At 43.1% G+C, this 19,019-nt stretch overlaps 1 protein-coding gene across 1 annotated transcript; it reads right to left on the reverse strand.

The window, feature by feature from the left end:
• Nucleotides 1-1,343: 1,343 nt before the first annotated feature.
• Nucleotides 1,344-6,992, reverse strand: LOC126381183 (uncharacterized). Its single transcript, XM_050030707.1, has one exon. The coding sequence runs from the start codon at nt 6,990-6,992 to the stop codon at nt 1,344-1,346; it is 5,649 nt and encodes a 1,882-aa protein (XP_049886664.1).
• Between the last annotated feature and the right edge of the window lie 12,027 nt (nt 6,993-19,019).

A 19,019-nucleotide genomic window follows, 5' to 3' on the forward strand; every position in this document is an offset into this window, starting at 1 on the left:
GGGCCTAAGATAAACGGGATTATGCTAGGTAGATGAGACAAGAATGGAGTATACTACACCGACAAGAGCATGTCTCTTAAATTAATGATGATGAGGACATTATGGTTCTTGTTTAGAACACTAAATAACTAAGGAATGCTCGTAATTACAGCAGCTTAGAGCAGAAGAATACTTGGGGTACGATTTACCTTTTCAAATATGCCCGGAAAAATTACCAACTAAACGCGTTCTGTTTTTACTTACATATGTAAAATCACGCCTATTTTCTGTTGGGGCAGGCAGAGACCACAGAATTCCACTGACTACGATCCTCACATCACATTCGCTTCTTCCACTCTGTACGGGACTGTAAACCGCACGCTATGTTCTATGGGATGCTGGTTCTAAATAAAAACAACTATTTAAGATTCATTTCTGTACAGTTGTGTCTGTACCTAAGCTATGTTGTGTAAGGTCCTATTGCGACCTTCCTAAAAATAAACCTCGAGTTGCGAGGTGTGCGAATTGTGTGTGTTTTCGACGCCGTCTCGCCCTAGTCATATACGATTTTACGGTTCGCAACTAGTGGGCCTTGCGCGCATTAAGACGAGACGGCGCCGCGAATGAGGTGAGTGTAATTTATTGGAACAAAAATAATAATATCACATACAATCGTTATCACAATATTTTCTTAACTATACTTATTTAACTATCTATATCTTTATTTCAAAATCTAAGTTATTTACAATAATTTGTTAAACTATGAGATCGTTCTGGGCGTCGTCCGGCACATTCCTCCCGCCGTATGTTGACGGCGCTGGAGTCTACGTCGACATACTCCTTCTTCTGTTGTGCGGGCGGCGTCCCTCTACTCCTTCTTCAAGCTCCCATGTGCATGGAGGGTGGCATTTGCGAGCCTCTGCTCCGAATTTCTTGTGGTAGTAGCAGATTGTCGCGTCGGAAGTGAAGTAGTCCCGAGAATATGGAGAGCCTCGAAGTTGGCTCGCTCTCAGGTAGATGATCTCCCTCTCCAATTGTTCTATTTTCCGTTGGAGATCGCGTAGAAAATTCGTCGATTCTGTTTGCGTCGCGCGGGAGCGGACGCGAGGGCCGAGGTAGCGGCGCGGCGGCGGGGGGGCGGAGCAAATTCGGACGGCCTCTTCTGTTGTTTTCTTGGCCGCTTCGATTGTTTTCCCCAGCGTCTTCATGTTTTGCTCCACCACTCGCGCCGCCTCTTCGAAGGTTGTATCAGGCTCCATGCTGTGATTGGTTGAAGCGGTTACTTGTTGAGCGGAGATGTTACTCGTGCCGTGGCTGAGCGAGTTGTGTGGCGGCTCGGCGCCATTTTTTTCTTATATAGAGAATTATTGGTTCGCGATTGGTGGGGGTTGCGGGGAGTAGAGAACCAATAATTTCTTGACGGGTCTTCTAAGTGTCCCCCCCTTCGTCTTGACATCGACGACTCGTACTATGTTGTCCGTTCCAGGGTAGGTAGCGGTGATTATTCCGCGGGGCCATACGTTTCGTGGTAGCGTGTTGTCGGTAATGAGCACGACGTCACCCATTTTTACTGTTCCTTCGCCGTGTGGCTCCCGCCGGTTTTGGAGCTCGGGGAGGTACTCTCGCATCCAACGAGTCCAGAATAGGTCGGCGAGTCGTTGAGAGGCTCTCCACTGGGTTCTGTTGGATAAGTCGCTGTCATCGAAAGTGCCCGGCGGGCCCTCGCGGGCAGTGCCGCCGAGCAAAAAATGGTTCGGAGTGAGTGCTTCTGGGTCCGCGGGGTCCACGGAGACGTGTGTGAGTGGACGGCTGTTGACCGTGTATTCCACTTCGGCGAGTAAGGTGTGTAGGACCTCTTCGGACGGGCTCGTTCGTTCTAGTACGGTGTATAGAGCCGTTTTCACACTCCGCACGAGACGTTCCCATGCTCCGCCCATGAAGGGGGGGGCGGGGGGTATGAAACGCCAGCTGATTTTTCTGTGTGTGGCTTCTTCTTCTGTCGCTCTGTCTATAGTTTTGCGAAGCTCCTTGTCGGCGCCTTGTAGATTCGTCCCATTGTCGGACCAAATTTCTGTAGGGCACCCACGGCGCGCGATCATGCGTCGTAGTGCCATAATCGCCGAATCTGTCGTTAGTGAGGCGGCGATTTCTAGGTGTACGGCGCGTGTTGTGAGGCACGTGAACAGTGCGACGTACCTCTTTTGTGTCCCTCTGCCCACTGTGACCGTGAGGGGGCCGAAGTAATCAAGCCCAGTGTATGTGAAAGGGCGTTGATGGTGCGCTAGTCGGGTCGGCGGGTGGTTACCCGTCGGTGGTCGCGGTGGTGTCGACCGTCGTATGCGGCAGGGCAGACATCTATGTATGAGCATGCGTGCGATTGGACGCAAGCGTAGGATCCAATAGTACTGGCGGCATTCGTTGATCGTAGCTTCGACGCTCGCGTGATGTAGGCGTCGATGTATGTACTCCACGTATAGTTTTGTTACGTGGTTGTCGCCGTCGATGACCGCCGGCGCTCGTGTCTGTGGTGTTATGTCCGTCGCCGCGTTTATACGTGATTTAAGTTGAATCACGCCGTTGACTAGTTCGACCGCGATAGGACGTAGTCGGCTCGAATGGGGTATGTTGCCCCCTTTCTGCAGAGTGTCTATTTCGCTCTTGAACGACTGTTGTTGACTGGCGCGCACTAGGAGGGCTTCGGCCTCCTTGCTATATCGGGCATCTAGTGGGATGAATTTTCTGTAGCTGTCGTCCCTCTGTTTTGTAGGCCGGGGCGTGGCGGTTCTATATTTTCGCCCCCATGTGCTGTCTGTTTCTCTGACTTTCGCCGTACGTTTGTAGTTGACTTTCTCGTCAGCGCTGCGGCGGCATAGAGCTATAAACTGAAGGACGCGAGCGGTGGCTCGCAGTAGGCGTTCCCATTTCGAAAATCTATTACTGTCCGGGAGCGCTGTTGTTAGTGTCGTTGTGGTGACACTTCTGTGTGTTGTATAGTGCAGTCTCTCTTCGCCGGTGTTTTCTATATGTGGTGGCTTCTCCGCAGGCCACGTAGTTGGGTCGTCACGTAAGAATTCCGGGCCTCTGAACCATCTGTGTTGTACATCGAAGTCACTTGGTACATCGCGGGTCGCGTCGTCGGCGACGTTGAGTTTAGTTGGAACCCAACGCCACTCGTTTAGCTTGCTGACCTCCTCTATTGCCGCGATTCGATGTGCGACATACGGTTTGTACGAGCGAGCGCCCGTTTTTAGCCAGGTGAGTACTGTGCGGCTATCGGACCAATACGTGACTGACGATGGTTTTCGATCGTGTTCTTCTATTACAGTCGCGGCCATACGACTGCCCATGACGGCCGCTTGTAGTTCAAGGCGTGGGATTGACGTGACTTTGAGCGGTGCGACTTTGGCCTTCCCCAAGACCAGTGATGTAGTCACGTGTCCCTCCGGCGACTGTATGCGCCAGTATAACGCGGCGGCGAAGGCTGTTTCACTAGCGTCGACGAAAACATGTAGTTGCATGTTACTAGCGTCGCTGTAATGTAAGTGACATCTGGGTATCGCGACGTGGGTTAGCTTCTTGAGATGTTCTATCCACTCCGTCCATTGTGCGGCGAGGTCAGTGTCGATCGGCTGGTCCCATTCGATGTTTCTTCTCCATACTTCTTGAAGGAGTTGTTTCGCCTTAGATGTGACAGGCGAAGCGAGACCGAGAGGGTCGAACAATGACATGACTATTTTGAGCGCCTCACGCTTGGTGGGTTGTTTTCTGTTTAGCACGTCTCGTGGCAGACGTGCTAGGTCGAGGTTGAAGGCTAACTCGTCGCTGTACGGCTTCCAGATGAGACCTAGTATCCGTTCGGTCTTCGTGTTTTCGTCGAGTGAGACTGACTGAGTTGTCGTCGATGGCTCCGAGAGTGCTGTGAGAACCTCCTGCGAGTTTGAGGTCCATTGTCGTAGCTCGTAGTGTGCTTCGCTGTGTATCTCGCGTACTCTGTTCGACGTAGCTACGGCCTGTTCTATTGTCTCGAAGCTCTGTAGATAGTCATCGACGTAGTGATTGCGGACTATTGCGTCGTACGCGTCCGGGTCTGTGACTTTGTACCGCTCGGCGTTGCTATTCTTTATGTAGATTGCTGTCGCAGGTGATGACTTTGCTCCGAAGATGAGTGATGTCATGCGATACTCTCGGGGAGTCGTGTCGCCTCTATTGTCGCCTCGCCAGAGGTAGCGGAGGGCGTCCCGATCTTGTTCACGTATCTTGACTTGCATGAACATTTCCTTGATGTCGGCGGACACGGCGTACTTGTGCTGGCGGAGGCGCATGAGTACCCCCGGTAGAGACTGTAGTAAGTCGGGACCGGTGAGCAGGTAGTCGTTGAGTGATACACCTTGCGTTTTAGCTGCGGCATCGTGTACGACGCGTACTTTTCCCGGTTTCATTGCGTTGAGAACGGGGAAATGAGGTAAGTACCAAGTTCTATTGGCTGTTTTGGTACTCGGAGCGGGCTCGGCATAGCCCTTTTCTATAAGCGCTTCCATCTGTTCGTTGTATTTCTGTTTAAGTAGTGGATCTTTATCTATCTTTTTTTCTGTAGACAGTAGGCGGTTGTACGCGTTATTGTAGTTGTCGGGCATAGACGCGTTGTCTGTGTGCCACAGTAGCGACGTTATGTAACGACCGTCGTCGCTACGTGTAGTGCGTTCGGCGAGTATGTTGAGCGCACGCTGTTCGGGGTCGCTTTGTGGCCTTTTCTGTTCTATAGCGAGAGACTCGATGGCGAAGTACTGACGAAGTTGTTCGTCCATACTATCTTCGGGTGTGGGTGCGGTAATGTAGTTGATTCGATGTCCTATAGTGCGCGTGTGTGCGCCGTGTAGCACCCAGCCGAGAGGGGTGAGGGAGGCGACCGGTTGATGCCGCGCCCCTCTTCTTGTTTCGGTGGCGAGGAGTAGCTCCCAGTTGTCCTGTCCTATTAGTATCTTCGGTGTCGCCTCGTAGACTAGTTGTAGAGCGATGTCGGACAAGTGGTGGCACTCGGTGAGGTCGTCGTTTTCGATGCGTTGCGGTGAGAGCTGTAGGTTTTCTATCGTCCGGGCATGCGTGTCGAAGGTGTTAGTCGCCCCGTGTAGCGTGAGTGTTACACGCTGTGATTTCCTGACTCCTATGTCGGTTGAGAGGGCTTCTATGCGTAGCGGGTCGCTCGGTCCCTTTATGCCGACTTGGTTGGTGATGTCGGCGTCGACTAGGGTGACTGTGGACCCGTCGTCGAGTAAGGCGAAGGTGTCGACATCGCCTTGTGGACCGGAGACTTTGACAGGGAGGATTTTTAAGAAGGTGTGAGTTCTTCTCGTCGTCCATGCCGTGCTGACTGTTTCTGTTTTCTCTTCGGGGACCTCTCTTTTCAGGAAATGTAGCATAGGGTGATGAGTGCGGTTGCACTGGTTGGTGTTGCATGTTCGGGCTTTGCACTCATGTTTGAGAGTGCGTCGAGTGAGGCATCGAAAACATAGTGACTTGTTTTTTGCCATTTCCCATCGTTTGTCTGTGTTCGCGTCGGTGAATTGTTGACATTTTACCGCCGTGTGTCCCGTCTTGTCGCATACGGGGCACGCTGTCTTATCCTTTTCCGTCGTGGAGTAAGTACGCTGTTGTGTCTGTTTTCGAATTTGGACGGCGCCGGGTGCTGTCCGCTGTGTTTGTGATGAAGCTGTGTCGCGCTCTGGTTGCGCGTACGGTCCACAGCGTTCAGCCTCGCGTTCGAGGAACCTTGCGAGTTTCAGTAGGTCGGCGTCGTCTTCTGATTGCTCAGCCGCGAAGTCGTACCATCTATAGCGTATTGTCGGTGTCAGTTTGTCTATAGTGAGCTTAGTTATCTCGGGGTTATACAGGTACTGTTGTTTTCGGAGGGCGCGTAGTGTGGCCACAATGTTGTTTACCCTCGTCGCAAATACGCATACTTCTTTGGCTGAGTCGCTGAGGCGCGGTAGAGCTCGGAGGCGGTCGAGCTCGGTGTGAGCTATAGCGTCGGGGCGGCCGAATCGAAGCTGTAGTGTCTTCATTACGTCGGTGGGGTTCGCGTTGTACATGAGAAGACTTTCAACCGTTTCTTTCGCCATTCCCTTCAGGCTCTTCCGCAGGCGTACTAAGTTCTCCTGGTCGGAGTAGGATGGAGCTGTCGCTGTGTAGGCTGCGTAGAAAGACAGCCATTCTGTGTGAGATCCACTGTATGTTGGAAGCTCGAAGGTGCTGCGCGGTGTGGGACACGCTGATCGCGCAGCTAACGTGATCGCTTGTGCTAACTGTGTAATTTCTATCGATGGTTGTTTGGCGATCACATGTTCTCCCGCCGTGACGGGAGTTGAGATGCATCCACCTTGTGTAGTGGGTGCCGCTATGCTGTGTTTTGCCCCCTTGTTTATAGGTGTCGCGTGACTGTGTTGAGTTTGCGACGGTTTTTCTTCTACTGTGGTTCTGTATTCACCCGTTATAGTTAAGGGTGCTATGTTGGTGGGCAGCGGGGGGGCCAGCGTTGAGTGCTGGTCCACCCACGTCTTTGTGCGTGTGCGTACGTCGCTCACACTTGCTATCTCTATGTCTGTGTCGTCGTCGGATTCTTCGGCTAACGTAGCGATGCGTGCTGCTGCCAGTTCGACTTCTTTTTTCAGGAGTTCCTCTTTTGCTTTAAGTAAGGCTAGGCGTCGTTTCTTTGAAGCTGTAGAGTGTGGCGCTGATGGGGCTCTGACCACCGATCCAGGTCGTAACGTCTCGTTCTGTACGCTATCTTCTGTGTTGGATTCCCCCGTAGTCCTATCTGTATCGTCTGTTGTGCCCGTCGTCGTCGTTGTGGTGCCCGAGCTGGTCCCAGTGGTAGTAGATGTTTCGGTACTACCACCACCAGGCTGTTCTGTAACCAGCGGGGCTGCTGTATCTATTCTATCTGTGACGGCGGCGGCCGCGACTGCGGGAGTTGCTGTGTTGGTGACCGGTGGGTCTTCTGTTGATGGCCGTTCCATCTCTGTCGACTTCATACTCCTGGTTTTCATACTGTGTCGTGTCTGGCTGTTGTCCAGACACTCCTGTATCCCGGCTGTTACCCGGGATTTAACTATACCCGGCTGTTATCCGAGTTGTACTATAGGTTTTCCGACTGTTGTTCGGAACTATGTTTTCGATATCCGACTGTTATTCGGAATCTTCTATGTTCTATCCGGCTGTAATCCGGCTCGAAGGACCAATGTACGGGACTGTAAACCGCACGCTATGTTCTATGGGATGCTGGTTCTAAATAAAAACAACTATTTAAGATTCATTTCTGTACAGTTGTGTCTGTACCTAAGCTATGTTGTGTAAGGTCCTATTGCGACCTTCCTAAAAATAAACCTCGAGTTGCGAGGTGTGCGAATTGTGTGTGTTTTCGACGCCGTCTCGCCCTAGTCATATACGATTTTACGGTTCGCAACTAGTGGGCCTTGCGCGCATTAAGACGAGACGGCGCCGCGAATGAGGTGAGTGTAATTTATTGGAACAAAAATAATAATATCACATACAATCGTTATCACAATATTTTCTTAACTATACTTATTTAACTATCTATATCTTTATTTCAAAATCTAAGTTATTTACAATAATTTGTTAAACTATGAGATCGTTCTGGGCGTCGTCCGGCACACACTCTCATCCAAGACTTCGAGCATGCTCTGGCGAGTACTATTGAGCTGACCTTTCTTTAAAACATCAAATTCAAATTCAAATTCAAAAATATCTTTATTCAGTAGGTAACATAGTTACACTTTGAATCGTCAATTTTACATAACGAACGTCTCATCCGCCTAAAACTACTGCAGCTTCTCACAACCTGTATAGCCGGGGAAAAGAAGCTGCAAGAAAAACCTCGGCACAGGGCCCTAGACGTTCTTTAAAAAAATAAAAATAAACATAAAACATAAAATATTGGTATACAATTGAGTAATTTAGCTGCCTAATATCAGTTCTCAGACAGTTAATCCCATGCATTCATATCTTCTAAATAATCACTAACTTTATAATAACCTTTTTTGTAAAGTTTTTGTTTAACTACTGTCTTAAAACAGTTGAAAGGCAAATTCTGAATGTCAATGGGAATCTTATTGTAAAAACGTATACATTGCCCCTTAAAAGATTTAGTAATCTTATGTAATCGACTGACTTGTAAAGCAAGTTTATTTTTATTCCTGGTATTAACAATGTGCCGATCGCTATTTTTTGCAAATAATCCTATATGTTTTTTTACATATATTAAGTTTTCAAAGATATATTGTGATGCCAAGGTTAAAATATTAATTTCTTTAAATTTATTTCTAAGTGACATCTTGGGTCCCAATTTGTAAATCGCCCGAATGGCTCGCTTTTGCAGAACAAAAATGCTGTTCATATCTGCAGCATGACCCCACAGCAAGATGCTGTACGACATTAGACTGTGGAAGTAGGCAAAATAAACTAATCGCGCGGTTTCTACATCGGTTATTAAACGAATTTTTTTGACCGCGAATGCTGCTGAGCTGAGCCTTTTGGACAACTTATCAATATGAGGACTCCATTGCAACTTAGCGTCCAAAGTAATTCCCAAAAATACAGCAGTATCCGTGAGGTCCAATTCCTTATTTTTTACAATAATAGAATCGAGGGGCCTACTAACATTCGATAACGTAAAATAAACATATTTTGTTTTATTTTCATTAAGTAGCAGGTTGTTTACAGTAAACCAATCCACTACCTCTGAAATGGCGTTGTTTACATCGTCAAAGGAATCTTGTCGTCTCTTTACTTTAAAAAGTAAGGAGGTATCATCTGCAAACAGCACCACCTCATGTTTTACAAGACTAGGTAGGTCGTTTATGTAAACTAGGAATAGAAATGGACCTAGAATTGAGCCCTGCGGGACGCCTATAGTGACGTTAGATCCACACGATCTGCAGCCATGCACATCAACCCTCTGAACGCGGCCACTAAGGTATGACTCCAAAAGAGCGATGGCATTATCAGTTATTCCATAGTGACGAAGTTTCGCGATCAAGATATCATGACAAACGCAATCGAAGGCTTTGGAAAGGTCGCAAAAGACACCAATAGCATCTTTGGACTCCTCCCAAGCCTGAAAAACATGATTTATTAACTCAACACCAGCATCGGTTGTTGAGCGACCCTTTGTGAAACCAAATTGTTTATTAGACATTAAATTGTTTAAATTGAAATGTTGAAGTAATTGCAGTAATAAAATTTTTTCAAATATTTTACTAAGCGTGGGTAGTATAGATATTGGTCTAAAATTAGTAGGGTCAGAAGTACTACCAGCTTTAAACAATGGAATGACTTTACTGTGCTTCATTAAATCTGGAAACACACCATTGTCTACACATTTATTAAATATACATGATAGATAGGGAGCTATGCAATCAATCACGGAGTTAATGACTTTAACAGAGAGACCATGAAGATCTGCAGTCTTTTTGATTTCTAAAGATTTAAAAGCTCTTAAGACGTCCCTAGGACTCACGTGTGTAAATGTTAGTTTATCTACTTTGGACGTATCTATGTGCTCCCTTACAAGTGATTGAGCGAGTGCAGGAGATGACTTCAAGTCCTTGGTAGTCGAAAATGGAATGTCAGTAAAGAATTTTTCAAAAGCTTCAGCAACTTGCTTATCATTTGTGAGTAGTTTACCGTCAATTTGTAATTGATACTCGAGATCGCGTGCTTTGACTTTCCCAGTTTCGCTATTAATAACTTTCCAAGTCATTTTAATAATATCTGAGCTACCTTTAATTTTACTGCTAACAAACATTGCCTTCGCGGTAACGCAAACACGTTTGAAAACTTTTGAATACTGTTTTACATAGTCGTGAAAAGCTACGCTATGATTGTATGTTCTTTCTTCGTAAAGTTCATACAACCTGTTTCTACTCTTATAAATTCCTACCGTCGCCCAGTCACTAAAAATTGGTGTGTCTGCTTTCTTAATTGTTTTTGCCTTAAATACTTTATTAAATTCCGATTTTGTTAGATTAAATAGGGAGTTATATAACAAATTTGGGTCATCACAGTAAGGAAGTTCTGGTAATTTGTTTGACATATTATCTTTGAATTGTTCTAAACGACTACTTGATATGGGATTGCATGTAACATCCTTTTTCAGTGAGCGGTCAACAAATAAGTTGAAAGATATTTGTTGACCACAGTGATCTGACTTTAATTTATTAATTATTAATTTATCACAAGGTTCTAAGTTACTAAAAATATTATCGATACATTTCGCGGACTGTGACGTGATTCGGGTTGGTTCTGAAAAAAGATTTACAAGTTTATAACACAGAAATAAAGATTTGAATGTAGTACTTAATGAGCAATTTTCCAGAATATCAATATTAAAATCACCGCAGACGATAACATGTTTGCTTTTATTACATAATTTGCATAAAGCTTCATCAATAACTTTCTCAAATAGATCATAAGATGAAGCGGGGGGTCTGTATACGCTCAATACAATAAGCCGGCTGAGTTCAATACAGGCTAGCTCAACAGTTCGCTCAACTGAGAGACTTACAATATCCGTTCGTTCCTTATATTTTAAACAATTACGTACTAATATTAATGAACCGCCACGGATAGCCGTCTCCCTGCTGTACGAGCTGGCAACCTGGTGATTATTGAAGCAAACGAACTCATGTTTTTTTAGCCAATGTTCAGTTATGCACATAATATCAACACAATTACTGTTTAAAAAAAGTTCAATTTCAAGTTCCTTGCCCAATATTCCTTGTATGTTTTGGTGTACCAGGTTGATTACATTTGTATTTTTCTTATTGCATTTTATATTTAATATGTCCTCATTTAACTTACTACAGCCAAAGTTTTTCTCTGTTGTCATTAAATTTAATTTAAATTACAAATGTCAGAAATAAAAATAGGCTGCTCAATAGGAGCAGACGCGTTAAAAGCCAACGAATTGGCTGATTCTAATGTAAAAAAAAAGGATAGCGACTTCGCTATTTGTCTTTTGTAAAAGTTAGATAGATAGTAATATCTACCTTTGGTCAAATAAAAATTCCTAACATAGGAATTCGTATCAATGAACTAAACACTGACATCCTGGATCTGATAGCAATATGTACTATCAAAGACAAAAGTTCAGTCACGTAAGTCAGCGAATTGTTTGTAAACAGTGGTGAAATTATGAACCATTAGTTGTCCTAATTCTGAAATTTATGTTTTGTATGTTGAGGAGCTCGGAGGCGCAGCGGTAAACGCGCTCACCTGTGACCACAAACAAAAAGTTTTCATCTCGAGCTCCTCCGTGCTTCGGAAGGCACGTTAAACCGTTGATCCCGGCTGCATTTGCAGTCGTTAATAACCATCAATCCGCACTGGGCCCGCGTGATGGTTTAAGGCCCGATCTCCCTATCCATCTATAGGGAAGGCCCGCGCCCCAGCAGTGGGGACATTAATGGGCTGATGATGATGATGTTTTTTTGCCTACAAACAGCCTCCGTGGTCTAGTGGTTAGAGCGTTAGGCTCACGATCTGGAGGTCCGGGTTCGATTCCCGATGGGGACATTGTCGAAATCACTTTGTGAAACTGTCCTCTGTTTGGTAAGGACTTATCAGGCTTGAATAACCTGATTGTCTGAAAAAGTAAGATGATTCCGTGCTTAGGAGGGCACGTTAAGCCGAAGGTCTCGGCTATTAGCCGTAAAAACACCCCCACCAACCCGCATTGGAGCAGCGTGGTGGAGTATGCTCCATACCCCCTCCTGTTGATTGGAGGCCTGTGTCCAGCAGTGGGACGTTTATAGGCTGTTTATGTTATATCAGGTGTTTTTGGTCTATTACAGAAACGACATGTAACCAAGAGGTCTTAAGTGCAACCAGTTAATTTATTACTTTGAATGATACTGATTGTACTTTTGCAGCTTATTGTACGCCTAGTCCTTCCTCTTCCGACTCTACTACTTACTTACACTCGTATCATAAATCTTTTTCGTAAGTCTACTTTCATTTATTCTGTACAGACATGTCCGAACCATGGGCGCATCACTTTTTCAATTCTCGTCACTACAGTTTACACCACAACACTCCCTTATCACACTATGGTTTCGTTCGCTCTCAATCTAGTAGAAAAGCAAGCTGCATAGAAAGGTCACCATAATAATAATAATAAAAAATAATAATAAAAAAGTTTATTTAGGTAAAATCTACGACACACATATACATTTACAACATTAGAATATACACACATTACATTAATATATATATATATGTAATGTGTGTATATATATATATATATATATATATACATTATATTATATTAATATATTAATATATATAGTGCTGTAAGAGTACTACGTCTGTTCCGGTACATTTAACTCAGAGCTTTGCAAACGTGCAATTATTGAGCGCATTTGAACCGTGTATTTATTGCAAGCGTGCATTCTAGGTATTTCTGAGTCACTCCACTGTGAGTGAGTGTTTGGCTTTACCTGAGTCACAGAGCCTGTTAACGTTAATTATGTCTAATAAGTTCATAGCTTGACTGCTTGTTTTTCTTTCTACTTTTCATTACCAAATTCAAATTCAAAAATATATTTATTCAAAATGACGATTCTAAATGTATGTGTAATGTATGTGTGGTTCTAAATGTGTGTATGTGTGTGTTCTGTAATGTTTTTACATAAGGAACGTCCCATCCGCTTAAAACTGGCTTCTCACAACCTGTACAGCCGGGGAAAAGAAGCTGCAAGAAAAACCTCGGCAAAGGGCCCTAGACGTTATTACAAAAAAACATAAAATATTATTATTGGTAATTTGACTGCCTAATATCAGTTTCCAGACAATAAATAGCATGCATTCATATCTTCTAAATAATCACCAACCTTATAATAACTATTTTACGTACAAAGTTTCTGTTTAATCACTAAAAACTGTTCAAAGGTAAATTCTGAATGTCAATGGTCACCATCGTTTGTAAACACCTCACCAAAGGGTTACCGTGCCTTCTATGCTTCTTGCATTCGGACAATCAGGTTAATCAGCATGCTGCAGTACCATAATGTCAAGTAGAAAGGAAAACAAGCACACAAGCTATGAACTTATTTGACATAATTAACGTTAGCATGCAATTTATTAACTTAATAAAAACATATTAACAAACCCTTTCTTTTTGAAAAAAAAATGGGAAGAAAATGTAAATATTAGCAATGATCAAATGCTGTAAAAATTTCGCCGATTAACTCATATAGATAAGTAACACAGAAAACACATTAAAGAAGAAAAACACAATGGAAAAATCAACTGTTTGAAAAACACGCACCGCCAAAAATGCGACATCATAACATAACAATGTACAGTCTCACACGCCATCAGGCAAGCATCAAAACAATAATGACAGCTCGTCATTTATTCCCACTGCAAAAGGCGTCGATAAAAACAGAGATATCGTGTTCATTTCCATAATCGAGGACGAAATAAAAATCTTCTTCACTGACTTCAAAGTTGACTAAACAAGAAGGATGGAGAGACTATTGTGAGCTCGCGATCAACCTCACGACGCGACACGATCGTTCCATATCGAAACAATTGACGATTCAAATATTCAAATCGAAAATCCAAACAGATCTTTATTCAGAAGGTCACATAGTTACACTTTGAAACCACAATCTTTACATAACAAACGTCTCATCCGCCTAAAACTGCTGAAGCTTCTCACAACCTGTATAGCCAGGGAAAAGTAACTGCAGGAAATACCTCGGTAGTATGTAAGTATAGGGTAGATGAGACAACCAGTCTTTATGTTAGAGTTAAAAATAAATATTGGCCAGCTAGAGCTCAATAATAATTTGGTACTTATGTGGTAAAAATCAGGTACTTAGGTAAAAATAAACGTATATAATACTCTTTACGAAACTTCAAACTGTTTCGAATTTGTATGAACTAACGTATTATAAAGTGGTCGAAAAATGATGCCAATATTGGCAACCTCACTCTAGTTAGAATCAGAATACTCTCTAGTATTACAGAATGAATGCAATACCGAATCTCGATGTGTGGATCTCAGGTTTTCGTTCGAAGATCACATCCGAACGGACACAACACGTGTGTCCTGCGGGTAGGAAGGGAACGAGAAACGCTGGCTGGTTTCAGAGAATTGTAGCGTTGACAGCGACTCCCCGAACGGCGATTCCCGCTACGGCAAGTCTGTTTACGTCAAGGGGCTTGACGTCACGTGTGTCATTTGTACGTACACGATTCCAGGGCCAAAAATAGATTGCTAATTCTTAGAAAAAAAAACGTACAAGTTCCCCTATTTAAAGTAAAATACGAAACAAGTTAATATTGCATTTTATTATATTCTGATCGTGAGAAATCTCTAATAAAGTCAATAATTTCTATCTTTTCTAGACTTTTGAATGTGATATCAAGTGGAATATTCCATCGCAAAGTACGGAACTGCAAATAAGTAAAAAAAAGAAAAAAGTGAATTTTCCGACAGGAAATTCCACTTCATATAGTAGCAAAGTAGCAAAAGTATAGAAATTAAATAAATTAAAAAAAAAAAGAAATCACGAATTTTGCAACGGAAAACTCCACTTGATATACTCAGTATTCGTTACGATGTCACTAACACCCTGTGTACTTATTGAGATGATTCATACTCCTAAGAAGTTCTTTCCAAAAATCACTGGACATATAAAACTGCCCTGCTTTAATATAGACCGTATATAATACTCGTAACAAATTGTGTAGCCATTTGTCCAAAGTTCAAAATTCGAATTTACGTCAACGATTTGCGAAGTGGATAGGGTACGACAGTCGATTGTTTAAAGTCAGTTGGACCAACAAGGAGTGAAGTGACGTCACCTTGTACTCACGCTCCAGTGACGATCACGCCTGGAGCTCACATTCGAACGGAGATAACACGTGTGGCTGCGGGCAGGAAGGTAGCGATAAGCGAGAGGCGATTAACGTCTGTCCTTAGTCGTATATTGGTTGTGATTCCTGCACACACCATCTAATTTCAAGGTATACCTGTCATTTTCTTATCCGCTGAAAAAGAAAGGGACGCGTCTTCTTATCGGGTGGGTTGTGAGGTGGAATACCGACCTCATCAACCCTGGTGTCAGCGTTATTTTTGAGCCGCCAAAGGCCCCTGACATGGCTCATGTAACGACTACTTACTTACATCAGTAAGTAGTAACCGGGACCAACGGCTTAACGTGCTTTCCGAAGCACGGATCATCTTACTTTTTGGACATCAGGTGATCAGCCTGTAATGTCCTATCCAAACTAGGGATCACAAAGTGATTTTTGTGATATGTCCCCACCGGGATTCGAACCCGGTACCTCCGGGTCGTGAGGCCAACGCTCAACTACTGGACCGCGGAGGTCGTTGAATTTTTAAATTGAACTGAATTGATAGGTGCTTTTAGTGAAAATTTTACTTAAGAGGAATTGATAACTCAGTGGTATAAGTCCGGTACTGGGGTTTAAATCAGCGCTCCCCGTTTGAGAAGCAAGCCAGGACCACAGCGGCTGTTTAAGAATTACCTATAGACGTATTTTCCGCTCATCTAAGAACCCTACCTGACCCGGGAACACGGATCTTTAAGTATGTTTTATTAAAATTTTCCTTCTGAAAATATGCTACGTCAGGGTGATATTACGCTTAAATATAATATATTTTCCAGGCTAAACTTTTGTTGAAGGCAGGAAATACCTTAAAGTATTATAATCATCATCTTCTTTCTCACAGGGTCCGCTTACCTATCCTGAAGATTTGACAGGTCCGGTTTTTTTTTACAGAAGCGACTGGCAATCTGACTTTCCAACCCGAGAAGGGAAATCCAATACAGGTTAGGTCACATACCTCCGAAAATGCATTTCTCGGGAATGTGAGTTTCCTTACGATGTTTTCCTTCGCCGTTGAACACGTGATTATAATTTATGATCCAAACATGAATACGAAAACAAATTCGTCAATCATCCGTTTAGGACTCTACTGGATTCGAACCAGCGACCTCAAAGTGAGAGGCAAGCGTTATACCAACTGGGCTTGGACGGATTTTTAAAGTAATATAAGATTAGAGAAAATTGAATTTGCTTCTGTAAGGAATTCAAATGCTATGGGCCCTATCTCCCTAGGAAAGCATAGTGGCCAACAAGAAAATGTATGCAGTATAAAGGGTACTTCACGTGGTTGCTTTATTGTCGGCAAAGCAATCCCGAATACTTAATTTATTTTAGTGTGGCAGCAACTTGTATCACCTCAGCATGGTAGTATTGTGTTTTTATTTTGTTTGGGCTGTAAGGTCGACGATCTCACCCACCCTGGCATTAAGATAATTATTTACCCGCCAGTGGCACACATTTTTTACGATTTGATCATCATCATTAATTTAAGAGCCACGCTTTTGTCGGTGTAGCATTCTCCATTCTTGTCTATAGGGCAATTCTTTCACTTCATTATAAGACATGAGATGTTCACCTTGTCTTTCATCTGTTCCATGTCAGCCGTTTTTGGTCTGCCCCTTCCTCTTTTTCCTTGTAGCTTCTCTTCTATAAAATCAGAAATCATAATCATTTATTCAACGTAATTATCATGGATAAACTTGTTGTAGGTCAATGTAACATTTTTAAAATTACGTAATTTTGCAATTTGTTATGGCTGAAGAGAAGAAATGACAAGAAACTGCAACAGCAACACATCTTTTAAATCAATGAAGGTATACATTACAAGTTATTTAATAACTAGAGGAACACACTTAATACCAGACATTTTTTTCATTATTTTTATTTTTGATTATGATTATTATCATTTACACACTTAGATACTTTAGACATTTTTATGATTTACGACACTAATACTAAATAATTCTGAACGCAGCGGTATATACCTTAAAACAAATACCTTATAAGAGTACACTGAACATCTTCATAATATATTTACAAAAACACAAGCTAGCTAGACATGAGAGCTAATATTTAAAAGCCTCAACAACCACTGAACCTAAAATGAAACTGCACAAGTTTATAACAAAAGTTATTAATTATATAAACACCACTCGTAACCTCAGCCTGTGTGGGTAGAGGCAGTTGTTGAAGACTAACAAACACAACATAGCATCACACACGTTTCCCCGAAAAGATAGGCAGATGTTTACAATGTATACACCCACTCTCTGAGGAGCTCGGTGGCGCAGCGGTAAACGCGCTCAGTCTGCGATTGTTGAAGTTAAGCAACTTTCGCAAAGGCCGGTCATAGGATGGGTGACCAAAAAAAAAGTTTTCATCTCGAGCTCCTCCGTGCTTCGGAAGGCACGTTAAGCCGTTGGTCCCGGCTGCATTAGCAGTCGTTAATAACCATAAAACCGCACTGGCCCCGCGTGATAGTTTAAGGTCCGATCTCCCTATCCATCCATAGGGAAGGCCCGTGCACCAGCAGTGGAGACGTTAATGGGCTGATGATGAATGACACCCACTCTAAACTAAAAACTAACTCTTCTAAGCCGTCACTGAAGAACAAATTGTTCTTCAATATTAACGTCTGAAAACTTTGCGCCTAAAACAATAATGCGCGCAATGTTAACATCATCATCATCATCAACATCATCTCCCTAGCATTATTCTGTTTTTCACAGGGTCCGCTTACCAAAGCAACAATAACATACTTACATAAACTCACGCCTATTTCCCACCGGGGTAAGCAGAGACTATAGAATTCACTTTGCTTCGATCCTGCTTCCTCCACATTCATCATTCGCTTCATACACGCACGCCAGTTCAGAGTAGATCGTAGTAAAACTTTTCTAATGACATCTCCAATTTGTTCAATGTAACCAACAATAACTATGTGAAATAATAATGTCAAATAGCAATTTTGCTTTTATGGATGAAGGAGTTTTCCAGTTATGTTTCATCATTATACAGAGATGGCGTAGACATCAGTTTAGGAAAATTTTGTAACGGATGATAATTATTTAACGTTCCCATATTCAATGGAATTAATCCGATAATAATTATAGTCGTAAGACTGAATGTCCTTTTAAAATTCAAACCCCATTATTTCATTATTGTGACTGGAAATCTCAGTCGTAATATTGTGGTAATACTACTGCTCCCAGGTGGGGAGGTGCTCGTAATCGAACAACTCAGCAATTCTCTTGAATAATGTTATATTTTTATAAGCAATGTTAACTCTCCAACTCTTCATAGCAGATTACCGCAACCGAACAAAAATCCCGCGACAGCCGTTTAAAAAGGCGGAAAAAGTTTCCCGTTCGAAAAAGAAGAAATCAAAAATAAAAACAAAAGAAATAATATGCCACTTCCAAATTAAAAAATAATAAAGTCGTGACACAGATTCACGATGTATTAATCATCATCATCATCAGCCCATTAACGTCCTCACTGCTGGGGCTCGGGCCTTCCCTATGGATGGGTAGGGAGATCGGGCCTTAAACCATCACGCGGGCCCAGTGCGGATTGATGGTTATTAACGACTGCTAATGCAGCCGGGACCAACGGCTTAACGTGCCTTCCGAAGCACGGAGGAGCTCGAAAATGAAAACTTTTTTTTGTGGTCACCCATCCAATGACCGGCCTTTGCGAAAGTTGCTTTACTTCAACAATCGCAGACCGAGCGCGTTAACCGCTGCGCCACCGAGCTCCTCGGATTTATTAATAATTAACATAAATTATAGCGATTGATGCAAATAAATGGTCTCATTTCGTTCATTTTGTTTTCATTAACTTACTTGAATAAAAATCCAAAAGTGATTTTTGAGCGCACTCTCTTCTTATTGAAGAAACTAAAATGACTATAGGTACCTACAGTAAGACACCACACTTCGATGTCTCTTTAATATATTTGCTGTCAATCTTATCATGCTAAATTATAAGGCTTAATAATGATAACCAGACCTCAAGACCTGTGAAGAAGGCCCTACAAAATTTTGAACCAACCAATCCATTTGCCAGTTTTCAAGTCAACCATTAAACAAATAATTACATCG

The sequence above is a fragment of the Pectinophora gossypiella genome, chromosome 3, assembly GCF_024362695.1.
Source record: "Pectinophora gossypiella chromosome 3, ilPecGoss1.1, whole genome shotgun sequence".
Lineage (NCBI taxonomy): Eukaryota > Metazoa > Arthropoda > Insecta > Lepidoptera > Gelechiidae > Pectinophora > Pectinophora gossypiella.

What these genes read in the sequence shown, in the direction of transcription:
- LOC126381183 (XM_050030707.1), bottom strand. Translation starts at nt 6,992, where the DNA reads ATGGAACGGCCATCAACAGAAGACCCACCGGTCACCAACACAGCAACT.